General features: G+C 44.6%; 1 protein-coding gene across 1 annotated transcript in view; it reads left to right on the top strand.

Annotated features, from left to right (window-relative positions):
- Positions 1–13,085, top strand: part of TLN2 (talin 2) — a 340,255-nt gene that overhangs the window by 269,377 nt on the left and 57,793 nt on the right. Inside the window, exons 40-42 of the mRNA XM_023532579.1 lie at positions 5,517–5,663; positions 9,686–9,787; positions 12,218–12,337. Of these exons, the coding sequence (XP_023388347.1) occupies positions 5,517–5,663; positions 9,686–9,787; positions 12,218–12,337 (369 nt within the window). The remainder of the gene's footprint in view (positions 1–5,516; positions 5,664–9,685; positions 9,788–12,217; positions 12,338–13,085) is intronic.

The following is a 13,085-nucleotide window of genomic DNA, read 5'->3' as shown; positions in this document are numbered from 1 at the left end:
CCCCCCCACCCTGTGTTAGCCACATATTAATGAATCAGGGGATTATAAGGCATTGCTGTGTAGCCTCACTCGCACCCTGCTGAGTGTTTCAAAGCTCATTCTCTATCTCCCAGAGTTCCCTTCTGTGCTCACCACCACCCAGGGCCCCTCCAGCTCTGCCTGCGGCACTCAGCAAATACACAGCCTAGCCATTGCAGGGAAGCTCTAATTACTAATTGTTGTTTACCTCTACCAAAGTTGAGTTCGGTCCCCTGTAGCCTTCTCCTGTTTTCCAAACTCCTGTGCTGTCTGTGCCCGCTATCCTGGGCTTTGTAGTTGTAGCACTGTAATGAAGTCAGGTCCCTTGGAAGTAGACTTTAGATATTTCCAAAAAAAAAAAAGGACAAAGTCCGATTTTTCTTCTGTGTTGTGCCATGAGGAACAGTAACAAAGAGTCCCTCCAGAATCTAAAATAGCAAGCTCATTGTTGGGCCTGCTGGCTCCACTTAGAGTTGTTGTTGGTCATTTAAACATGCCTTAACTGAGAGCCCACTTTGTCTGTGGGTGTCTGAAACTCGTGTGCTCAGCTGGCCCACATGTGTGATTGGACTGGGCTGTGTGATCAAGAGGTTTACCATTGAAGTTCCAGGAAACATTCCTGGGAGAGGCCTGGAGTAATCGGAGGAGGCTTCACAGAAGAGGTGAACTCTGAGCTGACCCTTTAAGGATCTGTAAAACTTAAACATATGGAGTGGAGGAGAACAGACCTAGAGAATTCCTCAGCACAAGTAGACGGGAAGGTAATTCATTTCTGGTACGGCCAAGAGCAAGGATGTGTTTTTGTAGGTTTTGGTGCTTCAGTCTGAAAAAAAGTGTCATTTTCATTGTCTTGGGAGTTGAGAGAACAGTTTTTGTGATTTACTGCTGCTGCCTCCAAAATGTTCTTCTCACACTCCTGAGACCACATGAGAGAGCAGATACTTGGCAAGCAGCTTTCTCCTCTCCTCACAGATGTGTACTTTGTTTTAACATGCATGTGTAGATTTGCTGGCATTTTTGTGCCACCAGTAGTCACCTCAGATTTGCTGGCATTTTTGTGCCACCAGTAGTCACCTCATTCTAAGTGAGATTTAGAGAAATCTACACTTTCCACCTTTTTTATAAATCAGAGTGTATATGTATGGTATACTCTCTCTGGAGGGTTATGTGCAGAAGATGTCACTTCTATCATCGAAATCATACAATCTGCACATCTCTGTAGCATGAAATCAGCAATCAACCTAAATTATCGGTTTACTCCATTGCATTCCTAAAAGAGGGAGCTATGCATCCTGACAGTTGCCTCAAAGAGAGCCATCTATGATCTGAATATTTCACATCTCATCGGATTTCATATTTGAAGAATTCTTCCGGATTCCCGTGGCTTTTCAATTTCACAGACAGGGCCAATTCCTATGGCTCATGTAGCTTCTTCTTAGAATTCTTCTCTTTCATGTAATCACTCAATAGAGTTTTCATTTACCATCTCTCACTGGCTTCCTTACCATCTCCTCTACCAAAGTAAAGATGCAACTTCTTGGGCCTTTTGGAAGGATTGTCTTCCCCTGAGGAGGGTCAGGCAGCCATGGTGTTGCTTGGGTAACCCCAATGCCTGCGTGCAATGAGACTTTAACACCAACTACTTGGCATTAGGTCAGATTTCCCAGATTGAGAGCACAGGCCCTGACTAGACCACCCTCAATTCACACACCAGCCACAAGCTGCAGGGTTCTCAGGCCACCTTCACTCTGATTGACTAGCTACAAATGCATGGGTTCTTACTACCCCTTAGGTTCCATAATTTGCTAGAATGACTCATAGGACCAAGGAAATTGCTCTACTTACAGATATAGTTTTATTGTAAAGGATAAAAACCAGCCAAAAGAAGAGACACAGAGGATGAGGTCTGGAAGGGTCCTAAACACAAACCTTTCGTGTCCTCAGGATGTCCCAGCATATTGATGTGCATCACCACATCAATGATGTGCTCATTTCAGCTTCCCTGTCCAGAGTTTTTATTGAGATTTCATTATGTAGGCTTGATGGCTTGAGTTCAGTCATATGACCAATGATTTAATCTCCAGTCTCCTCTCTCCCCTAGAGGTCAGAGATTGGGCTGATATTATGTTGCTCAAAGACCCAACCCTGTGGTCACAGGATTGGTCTTTCCGGCATGACCAGTTCTGAAACTACCTGGGGGCCATGATGATTCACCTTGTTAGCACAAACCGATGTCTAGTCCAAGAAGCCCACCTTGAATAACAGAGACCCTCCTATCACTTAGGAGATGCTAAGTGCTTAGAGCCTCCCCTCTGAGGAACTTGAGGCAAAAGCCAGCCAAATATTTTACTATTCAGCACTAGGTGAGGTTCCAGGCTTGGGGTTCATCTAGTAACAAGCTACCAGGAATTGGAAGACATATGTAGAATGGACCCTGAGGAGTAGGAAGAACTTCCAGGAGTAGTAGCAGGTCCTAAGGCTCCTTGTCTTTGCCACATGGTATCTGGGTGGCTTTGCCTTATTTGGCGGGGAGAGGCTGAAGCCTCCCCTTGTAGATGGGGTATTCCCTACATTAAGGTTATTTTTTTGGTAGCGCTGATAAATTTGATCTGATCTGGCCATATGCTTGTTTTTCTTTTGACCAGTGGCGTATAAGTTCAGCAAATGGCCAGCTGGTCGGTGGCAGTTGTCATCTACCAGGTCTGTAAGCTCTGGTGCTTAAGCTCCCATTTTCAGATTGTGACTGTCAGAGGGGTCCCTGGCAGGGATGTTGTCCTATTCTCACCTTCCAGTGGGCTGTGAGGATTAAGGAGATGTGCACAACAGCGATCAGCACAGTGCCTGGCGCCAAGGAGTCTCTCTTAATTGCTAGCAGCCGCTATTGCTGCGGTTATGTGGTTTGATATTTATTATTATCCCTAGTTCCCCCTCTGCAAAATGCTATAATACCTGACTCAAGATATAAGAACATAGATTTTAAAATTGGTATGAAAGTCACATTGAGCCCACAGGTTGGCTCTTGCATTGCACAAAGTACACTAGAGCCCCTGGTGTCTTGCCAGGATCCATGTGAATGTCATCGGGTGTTCTTGGTCTAGTCAGAGCTAGAGTATGCCATTGCAAATTGAGCGTGCCTAGTCGATTGCTCGAGAAGTTGTTTGAAGAAGGGCCAACCCTGTTCTGACTCCCCGCAAGCCATATCTATGCCTTCAGCTCTGCCACCCATGCCTGTTCCAAAGCCTATAAACAGATGGTTCCAATTATTTGTAAATCAGCCTCTCCAAAGGAGAAATTTACACCAATAGCCTGTAAAGGTTAACCTTGTAAAAATTTCTCTGAAAATAAAATTTCTCAATCATTACTTAGCCCCACCTGGTGACTTTATCAAGCCCTTCACTTCTTGTGAATAGTGTGCTTCTAGGGGAAGCAGAGTAAATTGTCTGCAAGGAGCATGCAGTCTAGTTGGAGAGGCTGGGGTGTGTGAGAGATAATGGAAGGAGGGGCGGGCAGGAGCCGTGTGCCAGGTATTTTGCCAGACACTTTACATAGGGTGCTTCACCTCATCTTCATGATGCACATTCCTTCTCACCTCTGGACCTTTGCACAGGCTGCATCTTCTGCCTGGAAGGCTCCCCCTTCTCCCTCACCCCATCAACTCTGCTAGTGTCTAGATTCTTCCTCCACGTCTCAGCTTAACCTGGACACCTCTCCCAAGAAGTCTTTGGACGCCATGGCTGGATTTTTAACTCTTCTTAGGTACTACCCCAGTTAGCTGAAAACAAGCCATCCTAAAATGTAGTTACTTAACACCATTTTAGTATTATCTCTGGTGGCTCTGCAGATCCATGGAGCTCAGCGAGGCAGTTCTCACTCAGAGGCCCCCCTGCCATGGTAACCAGACGGTGGTAGAGACCTGAATGACCTGAGACTCAGTCATCTCAGGTCTGGTGCCTAGATTTGGAAGAGGGGGGAAGGCAAATGGAACCTGTCACTGCAGACAAAGGGTGAAAGTAGACCTGTGAGGAGTCTAGCCAGGAAGGGAGAGCAAGGCTGCCTCCCCTTGACCTCCCCACCTGTGGAGAGCCTGGGAAATAGAAAAGGTAGATGCCAGTCTGGTAAAGAGTCAAGGAATGTTTGTCGTTCAAGGTTGTTTTTCATTGTTATCTTCTAAAGTAATTTTAGTGGTAATAATCAATAATTAACATTTACATCCCAACACAATTGCCTCGAAGATACTATATGTGATCAGTTATTTCACATCTTGTCAGATGTCATTTTGGAAGAACTCTTCTGGGATCCCATGGCTTGTCAATATTGCAGACAGAGCCAGTTCCTATGGCTCACATACCCTCTTCTGGGATTCTTTCTCTTTTATTTAAGTCCCTTGAAAGTTGTCGTTTACCATCTCTCACTGGTTTCCTTGCCTTCTCATCTACCAAAGTAAAGATGTGATTTCTTGGACCTTTTGAAAAGGTCGCATCCCCCTGAGGCTGAGCCAGGGCCATGGTCACTGCATGTAGCACCTGGGTGCAGTGCAATTCTGACACTAACTACCTGGCATTAGGCCAGATTTCCCAGTTATGGGCACCGGCCCCGACTAGACTGCTCTTATTATAAACTATAAGGTACCTGCACCCATATGATCTCGTCAGAACTCCCATTTTACTTAGAAAGTCAAGACCACGGCCACTTAGCTAGTTAGCAGTAGAATAGGAACTAGTAGAATAGGAACCAGGTTTTCCTGACCCGAAGTCCATGGCTTTTTCCCCTACATCTTGCTACCATTTGAGGTATCTTTAGGGGAGCCCGGCACCACCATTAATTCATTCTTTCATTTACTCAGTGCCCTTTCTGTGCTTGACACACAGGTGAAATGCCTGCAGTTAAAGTATCTCCAAGATACTGTCTTAGCAAAACTCACGAGCACTCAGGGCTTCGCCTGTAGAGTGTCTGTCCCCGGAGAATTTCTCTCATTCATTCCTCTAACCTCATGGTGATATAATTTGTGACATAGTTACAAAGCCTATTAGGTCTTTTACAGATTTATGTCTCCTGTACATACCTACATTTTCATAATCCAGTCTTATTTGGGAATTACAGTATGTTGGGCAGTTTTGATGAGAAATGCATTTGATGTGAACACATTTTCCTTTATATTAGTTTTTCTAATTAAATATGTCACCTTGTATATTACCATGCTGAATATTGTAACATAAAATGAGTCATGTCATAAGACACTATTTGATATTAGTTATATTTTTCCTTTTGATTGTAAAAAATAGATCTTTGTCTTTCTGATTTTTATTTTGGAAACAAATGTACAAACATAATAAAGGAAAAGAAAAATATAGAATACATTGCTGTGCTCCATAATGGGGATATATTTTTGTATTCTGCTTTTTAAGGTTATTCTTAAAAGAAGGGAAGTGTTTAAGAGACTGAGCAGCATTTTCTTCTGCTTAAGGAGACATTTCACAATTCTCTTTCCCCTTTCCCAGGCACAGCATACCCACGATGCTATCACAGAGGCTTCCCAGCTCATGAAGGAGGCCGTAGATGACATAATGGTGACCCTGAACGAAGCTGCCAGTGAAGTAGGGCTGGTGGGAGGCATGGTCGACGCCATTGCAGAAGCCATGAGCAAGGTAGGTCTGGGCTTCCAGATACTCACCCTCCTCACTCCTTGACCCCATTTCCTCCTCGGTTTCCCTCAGGTGCTTTTCTCTAAGGAGCTATCTGTCAAAGCTAATTCCAACAAGCCACCTCCTTCCTTGAGGGTTCCATTTAAAGTGCAGGTGTCCTATCATATGTCCAATATATTATTCATTCTTTGTTTTCATTGATTATTTTGGTAAGCCAGTTGCACCCTTCCTTCCAATTTTACACAGGGGGGGAAATGGAAATGGAAATAATTATCTATATCCTCTGTCTACTTTATTGAGTTCTTGTGGGCAGCGAACTCCAAAATGAAATGATGAAGCAATTCTCAAGTTCTGGTCTTTGGAATCACTGGGAGTATTTTAGAATGCACATTCTGGGCCCTGTTCCAGCCCTACTCAGTTGGCATCTCTATGGGGTGGAGGCCAGGTAGCTCTCTTTGTTTTTTCGTTGGTTTTTTTTTTTTTTTAGGTGAGGCAACCCTTGATTGACCTCACAGATTGCAAGGACCTTGTCAGCTTATAATCCTTTATTTTATTTTATTTTTTTTATCTTTTACGCCTGCAGCACTTGGTCTTCCTAAGTGGTTTCCCATCCAAGTACTAACCAGGCCCAACCCTGCTTAGCTTCTGTCTCTGCATTTTTTAATTCTCCCCATGGTCTGGTATCTAGCCAGATGTAGAAGCCACTGAAGTAGTATGCCCGTCAGTTGAGTAGGGACTTATGAGTGGAGACAGTTTCAACTCTGTATCTTCTGCTCTTTCCCCCAAGGAATGCTTCACTAATCATGTCAGTTTGATAGTCATGAGAATTAATAATTGTTCATCAGCATCTAATTGCCACCTTGTGATAGCATAGCCAATAATTTTAGACATTGTGTTTTGAAATGTCCATTGTCAGATTATGAATACATTCTTATGGTTTTTCAGCATAATAAACAGTCTTTAATTGCTAATTTAGAGAAGATTGGTTGGTTTGTATCTCCATAAAGAGATGAGAGCCTGAAACTATAATTAGGATAATTCCCCTTAAACATTGTGCAGTCATTATTAGACAATAAAGTCACAAGCCAGGCAGGGATGCTGGAGCTCCCTTTTGAGACCCCAGGCTCTGCCTTGTCAAAGTACTCCAGTAATTTCTGCCATGGGCTTCTCACAGTTCAGATAGAGACAATTTGGCAGAAAATGCATTAAAGTTTCCTTTTTTTTCTAGGCCCTTGGATAAGTCTCAGTGGATTTGTTTGGTTTTTAGGACATCAGAAAACCAGAGTTTTGAAAATAAGCCTTGCATCTACCATGGATATTAAATAATGGTGCTCAAGGTTTCTCAGTACAAATTAGAAATCCAAATGATAAACTTTTAATTCTCAGGAAAAGGGTTTTTTTGTTTTGTTTGTTTGTTTGTTTGTTTTTTCCACAACCACTCTAATGATAGGGAAGAGTTCCATAACTCCCTAAAAGATGGAAATCAGGTTCCCGAAGTATTTTTTTTGATAGCCTCTGAGCCTTGCGTGCTGTGACGGAGTTTCAATAAGGAAAAGAGCTCTTGTACAATCTGATGTCAGTGATATAGATTCTTTTGGAAGGGCTGGGAATTAAGTCTGGCTGACCTGATAGCAATAATGAAGAACTGCAAACGACATGAGCCACAGAGGCCAGGAACAAAGGTTTATTTCCCTCAGTTCTGTAAAAGAGACAACCGGGATTTCATTTGATACCCCAAAGTTCTCATCTGCCCTGACTTGACACCCAAGGCGTACCACACCACGCTTTTTCCCCGTTCTCTCTTTACTCAGCCCACTCCAGCCTGCCTGTGCTGGTGACTGTATCAAGTCAAAGGTACTTCATGTCCTTTGACCCCTCAAGCAGCAAGGCATTAGAAATCTGGCATTTTCTATCTGAGTTTCAGTTATTTGGTTAAAATACTGATACACTGTTAGAATGATTGTTGAAAATTCTCAATGACAATGAGTGGCAGAAAAATGTGAATGTACCCAAAGCTGAATCTAACTCAGATGCAATTCTTGACACTTTTGAGGCTTCTGCTGTGGAGGTTTTTCTTAAGCGTCTCTCTCTGTATCTGAGTCCCAGAAAGTTTGGGGGCTACTAGGTTAATAGGAAATAATCAGCTTTCTGGGTGACCTTAGACAAATCTCTCAAGCTCTCTGAACCCTGGTTTCCCCATTCAGTGATGTTAGTGGTTCTCAACCTTTGGGATTTTGTAATCCAGTAACTTTTCTTTGTATTTGGGGTGGAGGGAGGGGTGGAGATCATGGGGAAAAAAAACTAAAACCAAATAACACTGCTATCTACATCACTATTTTCTCATAAAAGAAAGATCCTGTTAACATCTAAAAACAATAGAAAGGCTGTTATCTCAGAATAAAGGCAAGTTCTTTTAACTAAATAAATTTGAAAAATTTAAAACTATACCTCCGTTCTTACTTTTTTCATTGTCTTCAAACTAGTAGAAGTTTCATCCTGGTGGCCAGTATCTCGTGTATTCTAAGCGTCCCTCCAGCTCCAACATCCTGGCTCACAGTTACTCTACATCTCACATGAAGGCTCCCAGCACATCGCCTGACACTCAGAAGATGCCCAATCAGTTTATACTGAGTGTATGAGTCCACAACTCAGTTCTCATCTGACCAGCAGGGTCTCTATTGTGTGATAGAGATATTTGGCAGCCTCTATCTCCTTGATAAAGAAACCTAAAAAAAGTGATCTAGCCTGAAGTTTGTGTTTATGGTTTGGCTGTGCAGATAAATCACACATAGGTTACAGCAATACATTCCTTCAACTCACATTGTAGCTTATGCCTGCTCATGATGTGTAGCTCTATTGTAAAAACTTCATTTAACCTTTTTTTCTTGGCCTCTAGTCTCTTCTCTGACTGCAAGCTATCTGGCAGATCTGACAAAGAGAACTTCTCAAATGTGTCATTGCCTACCCCAAGTCCCATCATTTTTCCTCACAATTTCCAGGCTCTTCATTAAACAGATTCAGGTTCATGCCCACCATTCTCAACAGCCTCCTTCTGTTTACCATACTCACTCTTTCTGTTCACCTAGTCTGCTCACCTGGAGTCTCATTCGGCAACCAGGGTGACAGTAATAATGATGTTGGCAAAGATGGGTTGCCTCTTTCTTCATCATAATCATCATCGACACTATCATCATCATTATCTTCTTCCTCATTCTCACAGTCATCATCTTCCTTTGCATAGCTCTTGACCAGGTATAATTTTAGTTGATCTTTGCTTACAACCTTCTGATATTCGGAAGTTTCCAATGAAGGATGTGAGCCTCAGAGATTAAACCACCAGCTCGAGGCTCAGTCACAAGCCCTTGAACCAGGTCTTTCTTTGAACCAACACATCCCTAACCCTGCATGGGACAGAGCCATTGTCCCGCTTCTCCAGCTCTTCTGCACGATAGTGATCTCATCCTTCTCTCAATTCCTGTTGTATATAGAGTCAGACGAGCGATAAATTATATCTAATGCTTCCAATATCTTCTCTCCCCCAGTTTAGATCAGAAGTGAAGGTTCCAGGGGATAGACGTCTGTGGGCTATCCCATTCCTATGGAAGCCCTTCACAATGTAGATTCTGCCTCCCAGTCCATGTCTATCATTCTCACTTCACTAGAAGTGTCCAGCTCACACCCACCTTTTTATTCTTGAACGCTGTTCCCTCTCTTTGGGACACTTTTCCCACCTTGTGTATGTAGCAGACGCCTCCCTTGGAAAGACTTGACCAAAACATTCCCCTGGAAAGCACTCCCAGCCCTCTCAGGCAAGGCCGGGAGCCTCTCCTCACCTGTGTACCCCGAGTGCCTTATGTGCACCTCTACTGAAGTCTTTGTCACAGGAGCTGGTGGGGATCTGTCGACTTTGGGCCAAAGAAACTCTGAGGGCCTCTCCACTTTTCAAAGTTCCTAATTCTAATAAATACTGTCCACACGTCTAAGGGCCTCTTCTGACTTTTGGGTTCTTTTCCTCTCCTCTGTAGCTGGACGAAGGCACTCCTCCAGAACCAAAGGGAACATTTGTCGACTATCAGACAACTGTGGTTAAATATTCCAAAGCCATTGCGGTGACAGCTCAGGAAATGGTAAGAAGAAAAAGAACTGCCCCACCCATCGCCAGTTGCCCTTTTATCCACGCCCGTCACTGAGTCTTCCATTCTGGGGTCTATGTGGGAGAAATTAGTCTGTATTTCTAGCCCTCCTGGGCCCCAGCTCCTATCCTTTATCTGTGGTCTCTTTGCCTGTGTCTAGAAGCCCCAGCCTGCTGGACTTATCTAGTGAAAAGGCTGCAAGAGGGAATTCAAGATGACTGAGACCTGGGCATGAGGAAAAGGGAGCAAAGGAAGGGGAGAAAATGGGAATCAAAGAGGAAATGAGATAGAGGTTGGGAGTCAGAGAAAGAAAATTCCCATTCACTTCATAAAGGAATCGAGGTGTTTTTATAGATTAAAATTACAGTACAAGAGAAGACATTTGGAGATAGAACAGAGATCGACGGAATCAAATTATAATACTTGAACAATAAGGTATTGCCCGTCTTTCAGGCAAAATGAAACAACAAGGTTTTGCAAAAAATATATTTTTTCCCTAACAACAGAAAGCATGTAACTTTGAAGTAACTTTTTTTTTTTTTGGCAAACATATAATGTCAGTATTGTATTACATGGATCTTGATAACTGGCCTTGAGAGATGGATGCTATCTTGATATGTTAAAAAGTAACACAAAAGATGACAAATGGTGTCCTCAAAGAATTAATAGGAGTTCATAGTAAGAAAGTTCCTCTCACCTTTGAAGGCTCAGGTGGTACGGGTCAAAATTTTGAAAGATGCTGCCACATAAGCCTGAGTTGAGAGATCAAGCAGCCTTCCCAGCTCGAGGGGCCAGACTGAGCCACCACATGGTTCCTGCCCCATCAGGCCCACCGCCTGTCTGGATAGTTTGTCATGTAGTCGTGTGTCCACTAGAGGTTGAGCTTGGACCACAAAGCCTCCCCTGGCTGCTGCTGCTCTTTCTTAGAAACTCTGTGATTGTGCCAGGCTTGTTGTTTAAAAGGATTTGGGCTGGGGAAGGAGGTAGGAACGACGCCCATCTCAGTGACTATGAAAAGGCTGGAGTGGGGCCGAGTTGGTCCTGCCTAGGGGTGCTCAGGGGCAAGTCACAAGTCAAATCAGGCAGCATTGCAGTGCTGATTCCTCTGAGCTAGGAGCACAGTGCAGCAAGGGTTGCAAACATTTTGAGTAGCCTCACGGTGTTTCTGGAATATCTCCAGGCTAGGTTCTTGGCCGGTCAGTCTTGACACTGGTGTCCAGTGTCTTGAGCTCGGCCTCAGCTGCATTGCTGTTTCTGAGGTAGCTGACCTGGGCCCTGACTGAGCAAGAGTCTCGCTTCAGTGCACTGGGCCACCTCAGAACCGTTGCGCTCTGTGTGGCAGGGCTCAAATGCAGCAGCTCTTGGTACAGCCTCACTCTCTTGGAGTTCAGTGTGCATTCCTTGTGACCCCACACCTCATCCTGAAAGCCTGTAACATTTCCCGACAAACAGGCCTGAGACAGGCTACACATTCCGTCCCGCCTCAATGGGTGTGGAGTCATTTAAAAGGGTTTTCTTTTTTAAGCCCTTTAAAATAAAGGTCTTCAAATGCCACAGAGAGAGAGAGAGAGAGAGTCTTGTCATCTGGAGTGAGAGATGAGGTTGGGCAGGAGGGAGGCCTCTAACTCAAGAGGGACAAGGACAGTAGGTTAAAACTGCTGTTGTGAGAACTAAGACATTTTTGTCAGAGGAAGAGGAAAAATGAGAAACTAGCATGGTAGCTAGGTAGGGTACACAAGGTAAGTTCTTCTATGAACCAGGAGGAAAATACAGACTATCTTGATAATAAAAAGGTAGAATTTGACCATTTAAGCTACAATATACTCTTAAATTGAGGCCAAAATCTTGTCATTCTTTGGCACAAATTTACTACAAAGCTGTGTTCTCTGTGAATTTCTTCCTCCAAAACATTTGTCTTATCCATCATTTCTCAGTCACAATTTCCTTAACAGCCCTGTCCTCATGCCCTCTGGTGCCTGTGTGGGACCCACTTCTGGGTTCCTGGGACCACATGAACTCTCTGCAGAAGACTGTGACCAGGGGTGTGCACTGCATGGGGATTGTGCCCCCCTGTGGTTTTTCTGGGGAACTCCTCTAGCGACTGACCCACAGGACAGGGCTGGCTAGGCTGCTGCTCTCACCTCCCAGAGTGGAGCCTGAAGGCCCGGCCTCCACACTGCACGGCCTGAGCCTAGCATGTTGTCCATTGGCCCTGTCAGGACCTGCTGGCCTGAAAGGGGCCCCAGCCTGTTGTGTGCAATGTAGCATGGGCTTCGCTTGAACTGCCCTCTCCAGTGTCCAGCCCCAAATGCAAGCCAATAGCTTAAAAGTGAATAAAACCCTTTGGCTTCCAGTGGTATTAACACATGGTTCTCATGCTTTTCTCTGTGTGTGTTTTGTGTCTTGCTTGTTTTCTTTTTCCAGATGACTAAGTCGGTTACTAACCCGGAAGAGTTGGGAGGACTGGCTTCACAAATGACCAGTGACTATGGGCATCTGGCTCTCCAGGGCCAGATGGCAGCAGCCACGGCGGAACCAGAGGAGGTCTGCCACCTTAAGCCCCTGTTTTAAGAAGCCAACCCACCTGGGTGCCCACTCTCGGGGGATCTTCCATAGCTCAGCTCATTCCAAAAGACCCCAGCCTCATAGGCAGAATCAAGCTTAGTTCTCACTACTGTGCTGCCAGCCCCCAGGTTCAGACCCAGTAACCCCAGGCTGTGCTCAAGGCTCACTGTCCTTTGTGAGCCAACTGGCTGAGATCTGGGGACATCTGGGGAGGCGGGCTTTGAGACAGAAGGACTCTGTTTACAATATGCTGCCAGGTCACCTGTCCCCTGGCCCATCACCTGATGCCAAGGGCAGAACATCCACTGCCATCTACCTCTTGCTTTCTACTCTCACGGAGCAAATTTCCCTTATTTTTTCATTTTCCAAAGGCTCATAAAAGTGTTGGCAGAGCCTTGAATGGGGTTTAGCTGCCCCTCTCTTGAGAAACCACTGTGTAGTCTGCTTTTATGAAACAAAGTCTTGCCTGAATATTGTTGGCGCCTTTCTAAGAACTGGCCCAGGTCCCTGCCCCTATACCCCTGACTTCTCTTCATTACCTACCTGCCTTTCCTAAATTCACTTTCCTTACTGGCCCACGCAGACTTTGCCTCAGAATGCCTGCACCCATAAGAGTCTTAAATAGGCAAAAGTTTGGTCCCAAAGTCCACTTTCTAAGAGCTCCCATCTCTGATACCTCTGAGAAATCAAGTAGTCCTTGGGAAGCACACAGGATGGGTGGAACTCC

The sequence above is a fragment of the Pteropus vampyrus genome, unplaced genomic scaffold (assembly GCF_000151845.1).
Source record: "Pteropus vampyrus isolate Shadow unplaced genomic scaffold, Pvam_2.0 Scaffold85, whole genome shotgun sequence".
NCBI classification, from domain to species: Eukaryota; Metazoa; Chordata; class Mammalia; order Chiroptera; family Pteropodidae; genus Pteropus; species Pteropus vampyrus.
Note: the sequence above shows the minus strand (reverse complement) of the source record. Positions and strands in the feature narration are given on the sequence as shown.